The following is a 17,091-nucleotide window of genomic DNA, read 5'->3' as shown; positions in this document are numbered from 1 at the left end:
CAGCCGCCTAGGGAAACCCGCCGCCAAAAATGCCACCGCCACCGAAAGGGTTCCAGTTGGAAGGGTCGAGAATCTTTTTACCCAAGTCTTCGAAATCTCCCCCGAGTGATTGGAAGGCCTGGCCAATCTGATCGGCGCTGAAACCAATCTGGCCCAGCAGGCCATTGATCTGGTCGGCACTCCAGCCGTACGCCGTCTGCAGGGCCGAAGCTATCGTCCCAGCATCGTTGCCAAACACACTCTGAAGTGCCGAGGCCACTTCTTGAGCGGCAAATCCGACCTGCTGCATGGTTTGTGCGACAGCGGTGGCCGACATACCATAGGCAGTTTGCAGACCACTCGCTATAGTGTTGGCGGCGAAGCCTGCCTCCTTCATAGTAGCGGCTGCCTGGTTGGCGTCTTGGTTGAAGGCATTTTGCAAGACGCTTGCGACATTCTCAACGCCTGTGATGACATTCTGCTGGACCTTATTGGCCCACGCACCAGCCTCGTTCAACAGGTCACCAAATATCTGACTGGCATTGCTCTCGATATTTTTGACGATGGCGTTGAGTAGATCACTTACGCTTGAGATGTTAACGTCAGCCGTGAAATCGCCAAAGTTGCGCGTCAGGCCTTCGAAATCGAAGCTGCCTCCAACTGATAGCACGATGTCTGATGAGCTTGTATTTAGTGCAAAGTGCGCGCCGACCAGTGCCTGCAAGGGCATAGAGCCGAGGCTTATACCGCCGATTGAGGGTAGTGAAATAGTGTCATTGAGGCCGTATTGGAATGAGGCGGCCAGGTTGTGGAAATCCGATAATGTGCAGCTCATGTTGGAAGTCAGGATGCCGCCAAAACCTACGTCGAACTTGATGCCGCTCGAGGTGATATCGGCATCCAGGTGCCAATTTTCGACCTCGAATAAATTGATAGCACCGTTCAGGTGCAGGAAGGGCGAGGCCAGCGTCTGAATTTTCAACACTGCGCCACCCGGAGGCACCATCTGCTTCGTCGTTGCATTTTGGAGTGCCTGCTTCTGCGCAGCCTTGGTGATTATCTGGTTGTTCTTGATGGGATTACCGTTGGCATCCACCTTTAAGGTAACGCCGGCGCCATCTCCCTTTATCGAGAATATGTTGCCGAGCGACAAGGGAGACATCTCAATGTCGGCTTTCACCCCGTCGGTGAGGTTGAGTTCCACATCGCCGTAGAAGTCGAAGCCGAAGATGTCGGCTGCTGCGCTGAAGCCGTAGCCCATGTTGGAAAGGGACCCGTCAGGCAACACGACAGGTTCCATGGGGTTCTCGGACCACTGGAAGGAGAGGTCGGAAAATAGCACCGGTACGTCCAAAGGGCATTGGGTGTTGGTGAAGACTGTATACACATCCGTCAGGTGCATCTTGGGCACGTAGAAGGAGATATAAAGAGGGTTTGGCACCTCCTCTATCAACTGGCAGACAACCACGAACGAGTCATCGTCAAGAGGCACGATGGTATTGTTTGCAGCGTCACCAATGTGCAGTTGACCTGACAAGCCAATTGCCGCACTTGGAGGCTCGAAGATGATTCCGATGCCCACGCCAAACGAATCAAAGTGCACGCCCTTCATCACCGGTGGTGCCGGCAACGGGCCCTTGTCTCCCTTGATGACCACGCCGAAGGCGGCCTCGATGTTGTCGATGGTCATAGACAAGTCAGCCTCAAACTTGTTGTCGAATATATCAAACGGCATGTCACCGGTAACGGTGAAGACGACAAACTTGAAGAGTGGGTTGATGTCAATGGTGGCAGTGGGTTTATTGATATTCAAGATTCCCGCACCGCCAAAGGGTACATGCATAGCATCAAGGCTGATAGACAGGCGAGTGCCAAATATATTCAAGCCCACGGCGTAATTGAACATGACCGAGACCTGGAGCTGCTGGACGTTGAACAGCGACCCAAAGAACTGCAGCGCCTCGTCTGACTGGGCAGGCAGCTTCTTCAGGTCTATCCCAGCTTGAAGAGCGAGGATATCATTGTTGGTATTGCAAGTAAACTTGGTCACCACAATGTCCGGCAGGAATTCCGGCCAGGTTGCGCCCAGCAGCGTCGCGAGAGTGCTAAGCGAATACAAGGCTTGGTCCATAGGCTTGCCTTTGGACTCGGGTTGCTCTGCTGTGTATGTGATACCCATCATGTAGGTAGCAAACGTGCAGCTCTTGTATTGCTCATGCTGGGCAAAGAATTTGTTCACGGGCGTGACCTGAGGCTTGGAGGTGTCTTTCCAGATGGCATTGAAGGCCTGCGTGAGCGGGTCGTTCTTATTGTTGGTGATGAATGTGATGAAAGACATGGTCTGAGCCATGGCCTTGACATTGGCTTCTCCTACGGCAAATGGACCAGTGCTCACATCTTGCAAGTAGATGATGCGCGCAAGGGGGGAATTAGACTTTGCATCGCTGATGATGAGGACAGAGGTCGGGTGCTTGAGCTGTAGTGAAGCTGTAGTCTTGGCTGGTACAGTTGCAATGGAGGTCAAGGTACCGAAATAATTGGTCTTGTCTTGGTCACTGAATGAGTCGTAGACCGTGACGCTGATGTCCAAGTGATTGGCAAAAGATATTTTGGGAGCAGTGATGGGAGGAGCCATGGCGACGAGGTTAAGCAGTAAGTGTTGAAAGAAAGAAGAGGGAAAAGGAAAAGGAAAAGGCAGTGATAGAATATTCGGGAGTTGTAGTCGTTGCAGTGGTGGTGGTTGTTAATTAACTTGATCCAGGAATGTTACAGTGACTTACATCCAATGCCACTCAGGCTTCTTGTTAGCCATTTGAGGCTACTAGCTTGAGCGGGTATATCCGAACCCGCCCATATACCGATACCCCGGGCCGTTCCCTCCGTCATAGGGCGGAGCATCAGCTCTCGTCGTTGCGGGCGCTATTTGTTCTAGACTCTGCATATTTCTGCGAATTGAGTTTAGTATTAGCTGTCTGTGTGATACAAGATTATTCCAAGCAGCCACATACGAATCAATTACGAAGCATGTTACTGACCCTTTTGCCATAGACTGTTGATGTAGAAAGGGAATGCCCCGCTCATTGACCGGTTGTGCGGCTCATCATAGCTGTTAGTCAGTCCGGAGCTGACTGATTTAAACCAATAGCAACAAGTGGTGGCTGGCTGGTTCGAACGGCTGAATATGGACTATTAATGTGATCGAGGGATGATAGGCGGCCCAAGCTCCTTTCGTGGCACTAGCTACAGCAGCTAGTAACAATACCGGTAATGGTGAGTTTAGGGCTGCATGTTTGCGTATCAATACCGAGAAATGGTAGCTCATTGATTCGCAGCGATACGGTAGTTGGACTAGTGACGAGCTGAATTGGACGAAAGTTCCGTTTTTCGGCATCTTGAATCCGAATGGGGGCAACCTCAACCATCCTAGCTACAACATTGATACTGAGAGTAGTAAGGCGAGAGCTGACCTACATCAATAGTGAATATTGGAATGACCGATTTGATTCAATATCGAGAATAGCGGTCAGATGATGAGAATGGGCAGGCCGAATAGTGGCTGGCTGAATACAACTAGGAATCTAACTCTCGGCATGTTCCTGGAAGTTACCCCTCAAGGTAAGCAATCCGAACAATTCCAGCTATGAGTTTCATACCAAACATAGTAAGTCCTTTTCTCATCACTAGTGTATCTTGCGCTTGCGGATTGGAATCAATGCCGACAATGTAGGCTAGCCTGGTTGAATTGGTGGTCAGAATGGTGGCTGGCTGAATTTCCCATCCCTACAATGACTATAGCATAGATACATAGGCTTGTGATAGTTTGCTAACGCTGAGCATATTCAACGTCATCTGACAACACATGATTGGATAAGGACCGAGGAGATCGGGTAACGAGCATCCGAAATAGTTTGAGCGAGACATGTTGGGTCTCCCCCTGAGGCACAACTTCAACAATTCTAGCCAGCCCAGCAATAGCAACGTTATTCCGACTACCTCACCGTCTGCAACTATGGCCCCCACTGTGGTAGGAAGTTTATGTATATATAGCTGCAAGACTACACTATTCACAACTATAGCCACTCATCCTTCCAGTCATTCAGTACATTACAGCACATCTTTCTCACTTAGCCATTCGCGCTTTTACTCTTTACCTTGAACAATCATGAGTTCCACAGGCAATCCCGTTGCCTCAATCACCAACAACTCTGGTTCTTCTGTGGACATATACGATGTCTTCAATCCTAGCACCGACCCCAAGATGCAGGGGCCGTTGACATACACCAAACTGGCCACTGTGTCAAGCGGTAGCACCCAGCAGGTACAGACTATTCATTTTGCCAGCCAGCTGCAGGCCATGTTCACGGGCAACGTCACAGCACTGAGCGGCACATACTACCAGCAGTTTCCTGTGGCCGTGCTGGCGGTCTCCCCTTTTGCTGATTCAAACGCCTTCACTGTTACTAGTGACAATTCGCAGAGCATGGTCGACTCGTTCAAGTTCATCAAGTACGCCCAGGCGAACCCATCCTCGCAGCTGGCCACGCAATTCCGCACAGCCCTGGGTGACACGACTAACCAGAAAAATGCGGTCAACAAGTTTTTCCAGAGTACTGGCAGCTTCAAGCTGTGCACGCTTACTACCTGGACTGCGGTCTTTACTTGGCAAGCCCAGTTCACGAACCCCTGGCAGGGAACCTACTACCTCTACAGTCTTGATAAAGTCCCGGCTTTGGTAGCAACGCTGGCCATTACAGCTAGCGCTGACAACAGCTCGGCTGTGCTGACCATGGCTGGCACAAACAACGAGAACACGGCGGTAGTCATGGCAGGTGATGGCACCATGTCGGAGCAGAACCAAGGCACCGGCAACCTGTCTGTTGCGCTGACCCCCACCTGGCTGAATGTAGCCCAGACCAGCCAGCAGGACGGCAAGACCGTGTCCAACTATGTCATTGGAGCTGCGTTCACGGGCACCATCAATGGGCAGAAGGTGGCTGGCAACCTCAATCAGCTAGCCATCCCAGACCCTTCTGATAACTCCAAGAACGCCAACAACAAGAACACGGCCAACGGGTTCTCTCTTAGCACCCTCGAAGGTTTGATCGGAATGTTGACCAGCATCGGTATGCTGTACTACATGGCCAAGGGCCACAAGGAGGCCGAGACCCAGAAGAAGAATGACGCTGAGAAGGGCTCCACCAGCAAGAAGGACGCTGAAGACAAGGTTAAGAAAGTTGAGCAGGATTATCAGGCAGAATCAGTGCCAAAGGTTCAAGCACAGGCGGAAAAGGTCGAGGCCACTGTGCCAAAGGTGCAACAGGGCTATAAGGAGGTCGTCCAGGCCCAAGACGTCCAAAGCAAGCAAGACACTATACGTCAGCAGGAAAAGTCCATGGGGGAGGTCTTGGAAGGCGGTGCTCCATCTCAAGCTACCGAGAATACGGCCATGAACCTCGCCAAAGCCGACAAGGAAGTTTCCAAGGCGGCGGACCCTAATACGAGCCCGGCTGAGCGAGACTCAGCTTTGAGTGACGCCTCGACCACTCTGACCAAAACGAGTGAAGATATTCAAACAGCTTTGAAGGACCAGGCCGAGGAACTTCCAAAGGAGGAGGCGGATAAGCTGAAGGACGCTCAAGATGCAATTGACCAAGTGCAGGAGGAGACCCAGGCTGAAAAGGAGAACCAGGAGGAGCAGGAGGCGCGAGATGAGGAGAGTCCGAAGAAGGAGGTGGAAGAATCTACATTTGATCCACCTGATGGACGAGAGGCACCTACCTTTGAGGGGGGCTTCAAATAGGCCAAGCTGTTGAGTTGCTTGGGTGCTCGCTGTTAGATTAGGATTTGATATACTATCATTTAGTTGAAGAAGTGAGGTACTATTATGGAATTTGTTATTACAAAGACTGTTCTACAGCTCAAGCTATTACGTGATAGACTCTAGTTTCAGCCATAATCGAGGCTTACGATTTTCCTGAAATATTGACAATAGTCCATGTTGACAAGGCGCTAAGCCCACGGCTCGCTTCTGACAACTCAGTCTCGACTTTAAAAGGCGAGTATATCAGACTAGAGTCGATTGTGGCTGAAGGATTGGTTAATACTTAATCTTGTGAAGTATCCCTATGTATAATGGTCATAGCTCTCCAGCTGGGACTGGTGTAGTTGTGACTACCCTTCAGCGGTCCATAATCTGATATATTCAATGCTACGTAGTAGGGTGTGACACTTCACTCGTCTGATATGGAGTTCATACTAAAAAAGGAGCAGTTCGGTTCCAGAAAACCATGATCGGGAAGTGGGAGAGCTCTATCTAACCAAATCATATCACTTCAACATCCTTATCAAAGTGTTCCTGAATATCACAATTTATAACGTGACATTCGGCAGTTAACCCTCCTCAAAATTGCGTCCTCTTTCCTCAGGATCCAGCCCCATCGAATAAAAAAGCTACAAACCCATGTCCATCTAAATTGCAAGCGAGCGCCGATCACTCCAACGGTTCTGGATCCTCATGGATATAAACCCTACCAACGTAGTTTTCGTCCTATCCATAGCCTATCAGAAGATTTACAACGGCCTCAATGTAGCATTGAAAAGTAAAGTCGTAGCCGGGGAAGCCGAATAGCTCTCCGTGGCCGTTGGGTCCACGAGAGGGGTTACTAGAAATCTTCATACAAAACAAACATCAGTCCACTTTCAATTGTTTCGTTTTGTTTCGTTTTGTTTCGTTTCTTTGTATGCTTAAAAATGTCTGGTTTCAAGGTTCTCATTATCGGCGCTGGACCAACCGGTCTTCTAGCGGCCCTTGCCCTGCAACGAGCAGGCATTGACTTTACGATTTTGGAGAGGAGAAAGGAAGCTGATTTGAACTGGGGAGCTTCGGTTTGTCTTTGGCCGCAGAGTGCGAGAGTTCTGGATCAGCTTGGCTTGCTTGATGAAGCGCACGCACTGCATCTGCCGATGAAGAAGAAATGCAACCTTAGGCGGGATGGAAGCGTTATGAGTTGGAGTAACATGATTGAGAACATTGGTCACTAGTAACTTCGCTTCCCCTCTTCTTGGCTGTTTGATGAAAGCTGACTTTTACAGCCATGGTCATGAATGGATGCTCTTCCAGCGCGGCGATCTAGTCAATCTTCTCATGGGCGATCTCTCCGATATCACCAATCAACTCCTCGTCGACAAACAAGTGACCTCAATTGCCTCAGGTCCCGATGGTGTCGAAGTCAAGTGTGCAGATGGCCATTCCTACAGCGGCGATCTCATAATCGGCGCGGACGGCATCAACAGCACAACACGAACTTTTGTCGACGACATCACCCCCGATGCTACAAGTGGCGACTTCACAACAACATTTTATGGCTTCTATGGTCATGGGACTACTGTATCCAAAGATCTCGAACCTGGTGTCGATTACGAATGTCACTCCGAGGGTTTCAGCTCGCAGCTTATCATGCCATCGCACGAGAAATACTTCTTCACCATCTACCTCAAACTTGATAAACCGACAAAGGATCGCCATTACATTACCACCGAAGAAGCCGATGCACTTGCAAAGAAATATGGCGACATATACCTTGCCCCAGGCGTTACATTCAAAGAAGTCTGGGACGCAAAGAATTGGACTCACACCGCACCATTCGAAGAAGGCGTCGCAAAGAAGTGGTTCAGAGATCGCGTCGTCCTCGTCGGCGATTCCGTCCACAAAATGACACCAAACATCGGCTTCGGTCTAAACACAGGATGGCAATCCACCGTCGTGCTGATCAACTTTCTCCGCGACCTTCTTCGCGATAACCCGAACCCCGATATTAAGGAACTTACAAAGACGTTTGAGGAATACAAAAAGACACGCTTTAACCACGTTACTAAGGATGTTGAACTAGCGGGTACGTCGACGCGGGCTGTTATGTGGGATAATTTCTTGTGGAAGTTTTTGGATCAATATGTTTTGCCGTATATCAATGGCGATACTATTTTGGCGAAGCTTATGTGCTCGCCGACGGTTCAGAAGGCTGTTACGTTGAACTTTTTGCCGGAGCCGAATTTTAAGGAGGGAGAGTTGAAGTGGCATAATAAGCCGGTTATTGTCAAAGAGTAAGGATAGTGGTTGGCTGTTGGAGGGTTGTTTGCATAGAATCACATAGCATAGCATGCTTTTCATTGAGTTAAATACATAATGTCTCTTTCTGGTCTTCACTTATACAATCTTGACTTCTTTCTCGTGGCTTGTACCGAAGCAGCTTATCCTACTTCCTCAATTCAGCTGTCGCTTCTCTCAAGGCCTCATTCAAAGTCGTCTTCCCATAAATAACATCAACATCACTCGGCTTCGAAAGATCCTTCTCCGCAATACCACCTGGCAAAAAGCATGTACTCATTTCAACCCACTCATTCACAATCTGCGGCGCAAATATCTTGCCATAAAATTCCGAAAGGTCCTCTTTCTCAACTGCCTTGACCTCAACATGCTTACCCAACGCCTGCGAAAATGCCTTCTGCGCGTCCAGTGGAGAATAAGGCTCTGGTCCGTGAAGTTCCATGATATAAGGTTTTCTGGGAGGTGTCCAGTCGCGAATGAGTTGTGTGGCCATTGCTGCTCCGATGTCTTTGATGGCGACCATGGCGATCTTAAAGTCTAGTGGCGTGATGGTTGAGAAGAAGAAGGGGTCTGAGCCTTTGAGTGTTTCGACGGACATGGTCCAGTTTTCCATGAAGTAAGAGCATCTGATGATGATGATCTCAGGGATATCCGTGTTTTTTAAAACTTCTTCCGAGATGTGATTTGTTTTGAGCTCACCCTGCACACCAGTCAGCGAGATTGGGTAAGAGTGACACGCAGACTCACCACGCCCTCTGAGAATTCAGCACCAACGCTCGACAACAAAACAAGCCTCTTCACAGTACCAGCTCTCTCAATCGCTGTTTTTACATTACTTGAGATTCTTTGAGAATGTTCAATGATGTCGCGTCCGTCGTAGGCAGGAGGAAGGACCATCAGAACGGCATCAGAGCCGGAGAAGTCTAGGGTATTTACGTCTCCGACATCACCTTGAATCGCCTCGAAGTTGTCTGCAGAACTGAACTCATTGGGGACTTTCTTCAGATCACGGTATAGGCCTTTGACATGGATCTCGCGGTTTTGCGATAGCAGCGAAGAAATAGCTGCTGTGCTCGTTTTATTACTTGCCGGGGCGATTGCAACGTGCATTGTGATTCAGTTATGATGGCGGTGGGAGAGATTGGACAGAATGGAAACAGTCGGATAATAAGCTTATGATGAACTCATAACTCATACGACCTCATGATTTTAATAACTGCATTAGAATTGTTTAGTCAGCAAAGTTAATATTCACGGTCGCCCAGCTGATGCTCCGCGTTGTCGGTGAATTCTCACGCCAGACCTCATGTCAGTGGCTGAAGAATGACGTCACGCTAGCTAACCCTTTTTGCGCTTATCTTTCTATGCCTCGTTAGAGGATAAAGCCAATATATCCCATTTGAAACTTCAAAAGGTGCGCATTAGCAGGATGAGGTTTGTTGGAGCCAGACGGTCCTCATTGTAATTAGTTGCTGGCAAGTCAATGCTTCCGATTGTTTTTATCAAGAACCCTGAGTAGCTTCCGCCGAGCAAATCATTCATATAGGTCGACTATAAGATCATCCTGGCCCTTATTCTCATGTGCTCGACTTATAAAGATAGTTAGGATAATATTATATATACTAAGGGACGCGGACTCTCAAGATGCTTTGCGAATGGTTCACGCGCGAGCAACCCGGAGCAACCAAGGCTATTGAATACATCAAGACGCATAAAACGCAAAGCGGAGTGAACAGCATATTTGACGCCAAGTCATCCACGGTGCCCCTGCGGACTCCCAGAAACGGAAGATCATTGAGCATTTCAATGGTTCCCCGAGAATATCGGAGGATATGCAATCTCCGTTTCAAGCTGAGCGGGAACCACTATTAAGATATGCTCTTGTCGCTGCTGTGACAGGCTGCAAGCTTTACATTGGCTACTTCAAGAACAAGGGCCGTGAGCTGAAAGAGGCACTAGAAGTTAATCGAATGAGGAGCTCGACGATGTATATGAGCAGCTAATAAAGAAAGACTTCGCTACTGGGGGATTGGCCTGTTGTATTTCCACTTGTTCGCCAATTGAGAGCTTGAAGCCGAGTTGGATTAATCAAATAGTGCTGTGTGATTCAACATACCTCGAGATTTTTAGTGTAGACCCTTTAAATCTGCAAGTTGAAAAGAAAGAAGATACTATCCTGCGTATAGTGCGCTATTAATCATCAAGGGTTCACTTAAAACAACAGTCTTTTTTGCACTACTAAAAATCCAGGTTAGGCTGCTCACCCTAAAGCTGAAGATGAAACAATTGGATCCAAGCAGCTGTGAAATGAGAAAGGCGATCACATTCCTTCCTGGTACCATATTGACTTACTAAGTTTTCTGAAAACGGTAATCCGCTTTGGCGGAGGTTCTGCGATCGGCACTCTTCGGTAGTTATCGCCAAGCAATAAAAGCCTCAACACCAAACCTAAATCTCGTGATATTGAATCAGAAGATTTTTCACGACATTTTAGGTAAAAGGGCCCACTTAAATAGGCAGCGAAATAAAAGTTGTTACCCCGTGTCACTGAATCCACAGAGTCTCCGCTTGGGAGAAATCCCCATGGAGTAGAAGGCCGAGAGTTTGGCCGATGGGAACTGGAGAACCATAGTGATCGGATGAAGCCAATGTCGACTGAAGCTGTAGAAAATCGTTTACCTCGAGACGCAGAAACAGCTTCACAATCGATAGGTCTGGTCAAAACCAACTGGCGAAAGTGCAGAAGATAAGTGCCCCATGAGGCTCAATTGACGCGACAGGCAAGCATGTAGCAAATGCAACGACCATCGTGCAGATGAAACGTTTCGTCGCCAAGAATCAATTCAGTCTCCATAACCATCGCAACATCTCTTCCTCATTCTAGAAAACAAACCGGTAATAAGAAACTGTTGGCTCAAAAATCGCGCCATACACTCCCGGAATTAATATCGTGATGGAGGCTCTGCGGTCCGTCATGCACCGTGCCCTTGGCTCTGAAGCGAAAAAAATTGCTGGTGGAGAATCACGAGTCGTCCCCAGCGGAGCCCCAAATTGGGTCTGTCGCGTGCCAAGGCGACCCAGTTCCAGTTTGGGAGTTACTTATTCACCAACTCAACTAAGTGATGGCATTATTCCAGCCAGTTAATTCCGAACCCGCCAAGAAAAAGCCGAGAATTCAGGTCAGCCCGCCCTGCCCAGACACCAAATGATCGATCGCCCAGGACGGCTTCTTCGGGATCTTTGCTTGGCCAATCTTGGCCTCAGCAAGTCTGGCAAGCTAAACCCTCCGAACTATGACAATTACAGGGATGAATTGAAGATGGTGCACTGTGACGCAATCAAGGCGGGAAATAAGCAGGACCTAAACTAAAAAATTCGAGCCTCCTTCGATGAAGTCATGTCATTGTGGGGACACAAAGTTTATCAAGAATTGTGCTGCCTGGTTGTGGACTCTAACGGTAAAACCGATTGGAAGAGCGTAAACGCTTGAACCTATTAGTTGGTTGGTTGAATCCTTTTGCTTGTCACGTTTAGCACGACGTCATTGCTGAACCTGACTCGGCCGAGTTCAAACAGCACTGCAGCAGTGGCTTTTTGCTGTTAGACGAGTCTCAATGATGCACCCAAGCTCAGCGATCAGCAAATTAGCTGCGTGATGAAATAACCACATCACTAAGCTTGTCTCCTCTAGGCCATCTGAACACCCGTAATACATGCAAATCTCACCCTTGACTGCTGATCTCTTTCTTTGTGTCGGCTACAACGGCACACATCCCAAACTCCACATGCTCTCTTCCCCACGTAGACTACACCACCATCTGGGGACCATCGGTGATGTCAAGAGTGGATTCTCTCAGGTTTTACTCTGTCAAACCGGTGATCCCCCAGCTTTTAAATATGCACCGTTATCCCCAGTTTGACAACAAGCTTAAACAACAGGCAGTGCCATAACTCGGGTAGCTAATTCAATATGCCGACTCACTTCTCAGACGATCCTCCGCAGGTTATCAACCCAGAGGACCTGCACGTCGCTAATTCGCGGCTTCAGCAGAACTTGGACGGTTCTACGGACCATAGCGGCGATGAGAGAACGCACAATGCTAATGGTGCTGGGCTAGAGAAGCTGGGTACCTATGATAAGTACGAAATCACTGAGGATGATTGTTACGATGAGCTGGGCTATTCGTTCCCCAAGTGGAAGAAGTGGTACATTCTCACCGTCATCTTCTGGGTAAGTTGATCAAGTCTTAGTGTTTTAACTGCTGGCTGATGATTCATAGGTCCAAGTATCCATGAACTTCAACACCTCCCTCTACTCAAACGCCATCCCAGGCATCTCCGAAGAATTCAACGTCAGCGCCCAAGCCGCCCGCTGCGGCGCCATGATCTTCCTCGTCCTCTACGCCTTTGGCTGTGAGCTCTGGGCCCCTTGGTCGGAGGAATTCGGTCGATGGCCCATCATGCAGGCCTCGCTCTTCCTCGTAAACATCTGGCAACTCCCCGTCGCGCTGGCTCCCAACTTCGCTACCATCATGGTTGGTCGTGCCTTCGGTGGTCTTTCTTCCGCTGGTGGTTCTGTCACGCTCGGTATGATTGCTGATATGTGGGAGTCCGATCACCAACAATACGCTGTTGCTTATGTTGTATTTTCTTCGGTTGGAGGTTCGGTTCTTGGGCCTATTGTTGGAGGTTTCTGTGAACAATACCTCCATTGGCGCTGGTCTATCTGGATCCAGCTCATTCTTGGTGGTTTCGTTCAGATTGTTCACTTCCTTACTGTTCCCGAGACACGAAGCACAATCCTTATGAACCGCATCGCCAAGAAGCGCAGAAAGGAGACAAACGCCAACTTCTGGGGTCCCGATGAACTCGTGCCCTTCCGCGAGCGTTTCTCCGCCAAGGAAATCCTCATCACATGGACCCGCCCCTTCAAGATGTTCCTCACAGAACCCATCGTCCTTGTCCTTTCTCTTCTCTCCGGTTTCTCTGATGCTCTTATCTTCATGTTTATCCAGTCTTTTGCTCTGGTTTATAAACAGTGGGATTTTGATGCTGTGCAGATTGGTCTGACTTTCCTTGCTATCGGTGTTGGTTATGTCATTGCCTGGTTGGCGTTCATTCCTGCTATCAAGAAGAACATCAAGGAGCGACGGGAGAAGCCGAATGATGAGCGTGCGCAGTATGAATCTCGTCTGTGGTTTTTGCTTTACACTGCACCTTGCTTGCCTATTGGCCTGATCGGCTTTGCTTGGACGATTCAGGGCCCTCCTATTCACTGGATTGGTTCTCTGATCTTTGCTGCGATCGTTGGTATCGCCAACTACGCTATCTACATGGCCACCATTGACTACATGATCTGTGCCTGTAAGTTGACATTGATTTCATGCGTGGGACCTGAACTGACAATATTTAGACGGCCCCTACTCTGCTTCAGCTACTGGAGGTAATGGTTGGGCTCGAGATTTCCTCGCTGGTGTTCTTACTGTCCCCGCTACGCCATTCTTCAGCAACATCGGAGCCTCATCCGGCAAGAATCTCGAATACGCTTCGACCATTCTGTTCTGTATCTCATTTGTTCTCGTCGTCGCTGTTTACGTCATCTACTGGAAGGGCCCAGCCCTTCGAGCTCGATCACCTTTCGCTCAGCGTCTCGCTGGTGAGCGCCAAGAGAACGCTGAGCAGGGACGGCGCGGAAGCGTTGCCTACGATGCTCGACGAAGGAGTAAGTCTATTGAACGTTGATGCGCACAATGGTACACTAACGACGCATCAGGCTCAACTGCAACTGGAACTTCTGACGTTGAGCGTCCTCCCGTTGCTGCGCGACCAAGCTACGGACGTCAGTACAGTAACTCCAACCGTTTCTTCGGTGAGAGCCGTGTGACACCTCGTGGAACTCCTAGAGGTACTTCATCAGCAAGTCGCCGTAACAGCAAGCATTATTAAGAGTGGAAGTATTTCGTCGTGGAGTTGTGGAGAGGACAAATGTTGAAATGATACCCTGTTTTAAAAGAGTCTCATGAATTGTATACTATTTTCTATAGCATGCATAGCCAATGATTTATGCTTGATCATGAAAGCCTTTTCTGGTAATGAGACGTATAGCTCGTTTGTCACGACGCAAAATGTGATGAGCTTCTCAATTCGTGCTGCGTTTGTCCGCCAGTCAGATCTACGTCATCCTGGGAGCCGATGAATTGGCGAGTCAGAAGTTTCTGAGCTTGGGCGTTGCTTGCTGGAGTTACGTCAACATGATGTTTTTTTCACGTGTGAACTCCCGAAGGATCAAAGTGGACCATTGAGCCAACAAACGGGCAGAACTTCCTGATAAGAGATAATTTGATTTACAAAAGCTCTGGTACTAAGATCTCATGTTACATTGAAACGCAACCAAGTAAAACAGGATGTGCATAACAATTGCCGTTTACAAAAAGTCAAATCACACGACAGCTAAGTAACAAGCACTAGAATATCGACATAGCAATAATGAGAGAATAATTACAGGGTTTGAAAAGATGAGGAATAGATTACTATGATACTTTACTGCACTTTGCTACACTTTCTGCTGTTTTCACATAAATTCTAATTGGCTCTCCGATTCGGGAGCTCTCGTGATTGCCCTCAGTCTGATAATACAGTTGAAAACTGAATTGCAGTTGAGATCCGTAGCTGATAGCTTATATCAGCACAGAGAACTTGGAAACTGAACGATGGATGCAGTCAGCGTTTGAACAACGAGGCCATCTCGATGTATGACGCAGGCGTAAATATGAGGTTATCAATAACCAAGTGCTCATCGTGAAAGCCTTTGGGTGGAATCTTGTACTGTGGGAAAAGTTATCTTGTCCTCGTCACCCGTGTGAACAGCCTAAAGTTTAAACCTGTGGCTGGCAATCATCTACGTAGCCGAACAGCCAAATAGCAAGTAGTGTCTCAGAACCTGGTGACAATCATGATCGCCGCCGCTCTGTTTAAAAGACAGGTTCGAGTATTTACAAAAGACCCTTAATGAATTGAAATTTTCTAATTTCGGAAAGCCAACGCGAGGACGCTTTACATCCATGAAGCTTGTACGCATGACCTTGTCAACTTGTTATCAAGATCAATAATACTCATGGTGAACTGCAATTTTGACGACAGAGATACAATTGTTGTCTTTCGTAGATTGCGAGGTAATATGTGCTAATACAATATAGCATTCAAGCTAATTACACAGAATATCTATACAAGCAAGCTGTCTCACAATCTGTCAGGCTCAAAGCCAAAGACTAAAGCTTCTTTGAATGCATGGTTCTTAACGAGTGACGAGGATGTAATGAGCGACAGTCTCTCAAACAAGAGATGGGGGAGAACGAAGGATGCCAAGATTGGGGATGATGAAAGTAAGGGTCCTCTTTGTGCGAGTATAATATCAGATGGGCTAGTCCTTGTTAATTTACTTTAATCTTGAAGAGATCGATAGTCTGTCACTACTAGAGTTAGCGTTTTACTATTGCCCGTTAGCTTGGACACGCATAAAGATAAGCTTAATTCAGGTCAGGCTGCTGTATCAATCCAGAGAAAGAGCCAATAAATAAAGAAATTGATAAATATAGAAAGTTATAACATTGAGAAGTTAAGAAAGAAACCCATGGCCAGAAATAGAGGTTTAACAGAGTGAACTGCTTGTCCACCCGTCATGTAATAAGCAAGCCCAGCTGAAAGGGAAATGCCGCTATTTTCAGCCTATCTTCAGGACTAGCTGCTTTAGCACAGCCACATGCAGCCACCATATGGTGATTGGCAAAATCTGAACGATAGAACCCCTTTTCAATTGCAACTTCAAAACATCCATCGCAGCTTTCGGTCTGCTACAGGCAAAGTAGTTGTTGGAAGTCGAGTTGTCGGCTCGAATACGGAAATCGTCATTCTTGACGTTGGCTGCGGATAGCAAGCTCTGGTAAATAAAGGCTTTGGCCACCTGGGTTCGAAACCCTAATGACCTCTGTTGCTTGTTGCAAATATCACTCGGAATGTCATTGTAATCGGAAACATCCTGGAATGCAGAGTTTTACCGCTGATTTACTTCTTTGTATGTTTGGAAATGGCAAGTCTGACTCTGGTTCTGTATTCTCGGACAAAATAAACCAAAGAATAGGCTTCACCTGGCTTCAATATTTGGAGGCGATGTGTATTGCCATACTAAGATACCAGTACTTGATCCACCACTCTCATCTTTTCTTTCACTTCTCTCAATTTCTCTCTTATCCAATAATGATATCAAGCTCAAGGTTCTCTCCCTCCTTAACACGATACTTTGCAGAAATATTTCTACGATCAATGTTTAAAACCGTCTGCTCAGTCTTCTGACTCTCGCGTCTCTTGGTCTTATCAGTAGTCTCGCCGTAGTACTCAGGCAAGGACTGGACACCAGTGATGTTATCAGCCAGACCGGTGATGATATCAACCCAAGGCTTGTACAAGTGGACGCCGAGGGCAACGGAGAAAGCTTCCTTGCCTTGCTCATTCTTGAAGCGCAGCAGGCCTGCGGTGCCGCTGTCGCCCATGTAGAGGGACAGCACGCCGTTTTGCTCTGTCCACTCGCAGCCGTCGGTGTAGTGCCAGCAGGCCTTCTCGACAACGTGGAAGTAGGCGTTTTGGTTGGTCTGGTAGACACGGACTTTGACGGTGTAGGGCATTCTGGGGGCGTTAGTCAGGCGATTGAGGAGAGAAGAGGGGACAGACTTGGATGGTTTTCTTGGGGGGAACTATAGTAAAGTTTTGGTGCTCGAGTGTTAAGTTGTTTCGTTGATGGCGAAGACAGATAGTACTGATGGCAGTAGTCAGGACTCTTATACTCCTTCTTGACTCATCTTCACTCTTGTCTCTTGTCGAGAAACATTTTGTCTTCTAATCGGTACTGCGATCTCATTCTTCCTCGCGTCAACCTGAGACGTTGGCGTCTTGCGGTGAAGGCATATGCATGAATACCTGACGGATGTGCCGTGTCTCAGTCTTGGATCTTGCAT

The 17,091-nt window shown here is 48.0% G+C and overlaps 6 protein-coding genes across 6 annotated transcripts; 3 read left to right on the top strand and 3 right to left on the bottom strand.

Annotated features, from left to right (window-relative positions):
- Positions 1–7: 7 nt before the first annotated feature.
- FOBCDRAFT_179440 (uncharacterized protein) lies at positions 8–2,614 on the bottom strand (the record flags this gene model as incomplete). Its single annotated transcript, XM_031177571.2, has 1 exon — positions 8–2,614. One exon carries the CDS (start codon positions 2,612–2,614, stop codon positions 8–10), a length of 2,607 nt encoding a protein of 868 aa, XP_031048704.2.
- A 1,527-nt stretch (positions 2,615–4,141) lies between these two features.
- On the top strand, positions 4,142–5,779 carry FOBCDRAFT_131099 (uncharacterized protein; the record flags this gene model as incomplete). The annotated part of the gene is made up of 1 exon (XM_031177570.2): positions 4,142–5,779. The coding sequence occupies one exon, from the start codon at positions 4,142–4,144 to the stop codon at positions 5,777–5,779; it is 1,638 nt and encodes a 545-aa protein (XP_031048703.2).
- A 950-nt stretch (positions 5,780–6,729) lies between these two features.
- On the top strand, positions 6,730–8,083 carry FOBCDRAFT_317537 (uncharacterized protein; the record flags this gene model as incomplete). The annotated part of the gene is made up of 2 exons (XM_031177569.2): positions 6,730–7,019; positions 7,072–8,083. The coding sequence occupies 2 exons, from the start codon at positions 6,730–6,732 to the stop codon at positions 8,081–8,083; spliced, it is 1,302 nt and encodes a 433-aa protein (XP_031048702.2).
- A 7-nt stretch (positions 8,084–8,090) lies between these two features.
- On the bottom strand, positions 8,091–9,248 carry FOBCDRAFT_219353 (uncharacterized protein). Its single transcript, XM_031177568.3, has 2 exons — positions 8,831–9,248; positions 8,091–8,783 (listed from the first exon to the last, which is right to left on the bottom strand). The coding sequence occupies exons 1-2, from the start codon at positions 9,191–9,193 to the stop codon at positions 8,232–8,234; spliced, it is 915 nt and encodes a 304-aa protein (XP_031048701.2). The 5' UTR covers positions 9,194–9,248; the 3' UTR covers positions 8,091–8,231.
- A 2,774-nt stretch (positions 9,249–12,022) lies between these two features.
- FOBCDRAFT_219349 (major facilitator superfamily domain-containing protein) lies at positions 12,023–14,216 on the top strand. Its single transcript, XM_031177566.3, has 4 exons — positions 12,023–12,314; positions 12,364–13,447; positions 13,497–13,805; positions 13,857–14,216. Exons 1-4 carry the CDS (start codon positions 12,054–12,056, stop codon positions 14,027–14,029), a joined length of 1,827 nt encoding a protein of 608 aa, XP_031048699.2. The 5' UTR covers positions 12,023–12,053; the 3' UTR covers positions 14,030–14,216.
- Positions 14,217–16,326: 2,110 nt separating this feature from the next.
- On the bottom strand, positions 16,327–16,761 carry FOBCDRAFT_271614 (fungal fruit body lectin; the record flags this gene model as incomplete). Its single annotated transcript, XM_031177565.2, has 1 exon — positions 16,327–16,761. One exon carries the CDS (start codon positions 16,759–16,761, stop codon positions 16,327–16,329), a length of 435 nt encoding a protein of 144 aa, XP_031048698.2.
- Between the last annotated feature and the right edge of the window lie 330 nt (positions 16,762–17,091).

This window comes from Fusarium oxysporum, chromosome III (assembly GCF_013085055.1).
Source record: "Fusarium oxysporum Fo47 chromosome III, complete sequence".
Lineage (NCBI taxonomy): Eukaryota > Fungi > Ascomycota > Sordariomycetes > Hypocreales > Nectriaceae > Fusarium > Fusarium oxysporum.
This window is presented reverse-complemented; position numbering and strand designations above follow the sequence as displayed.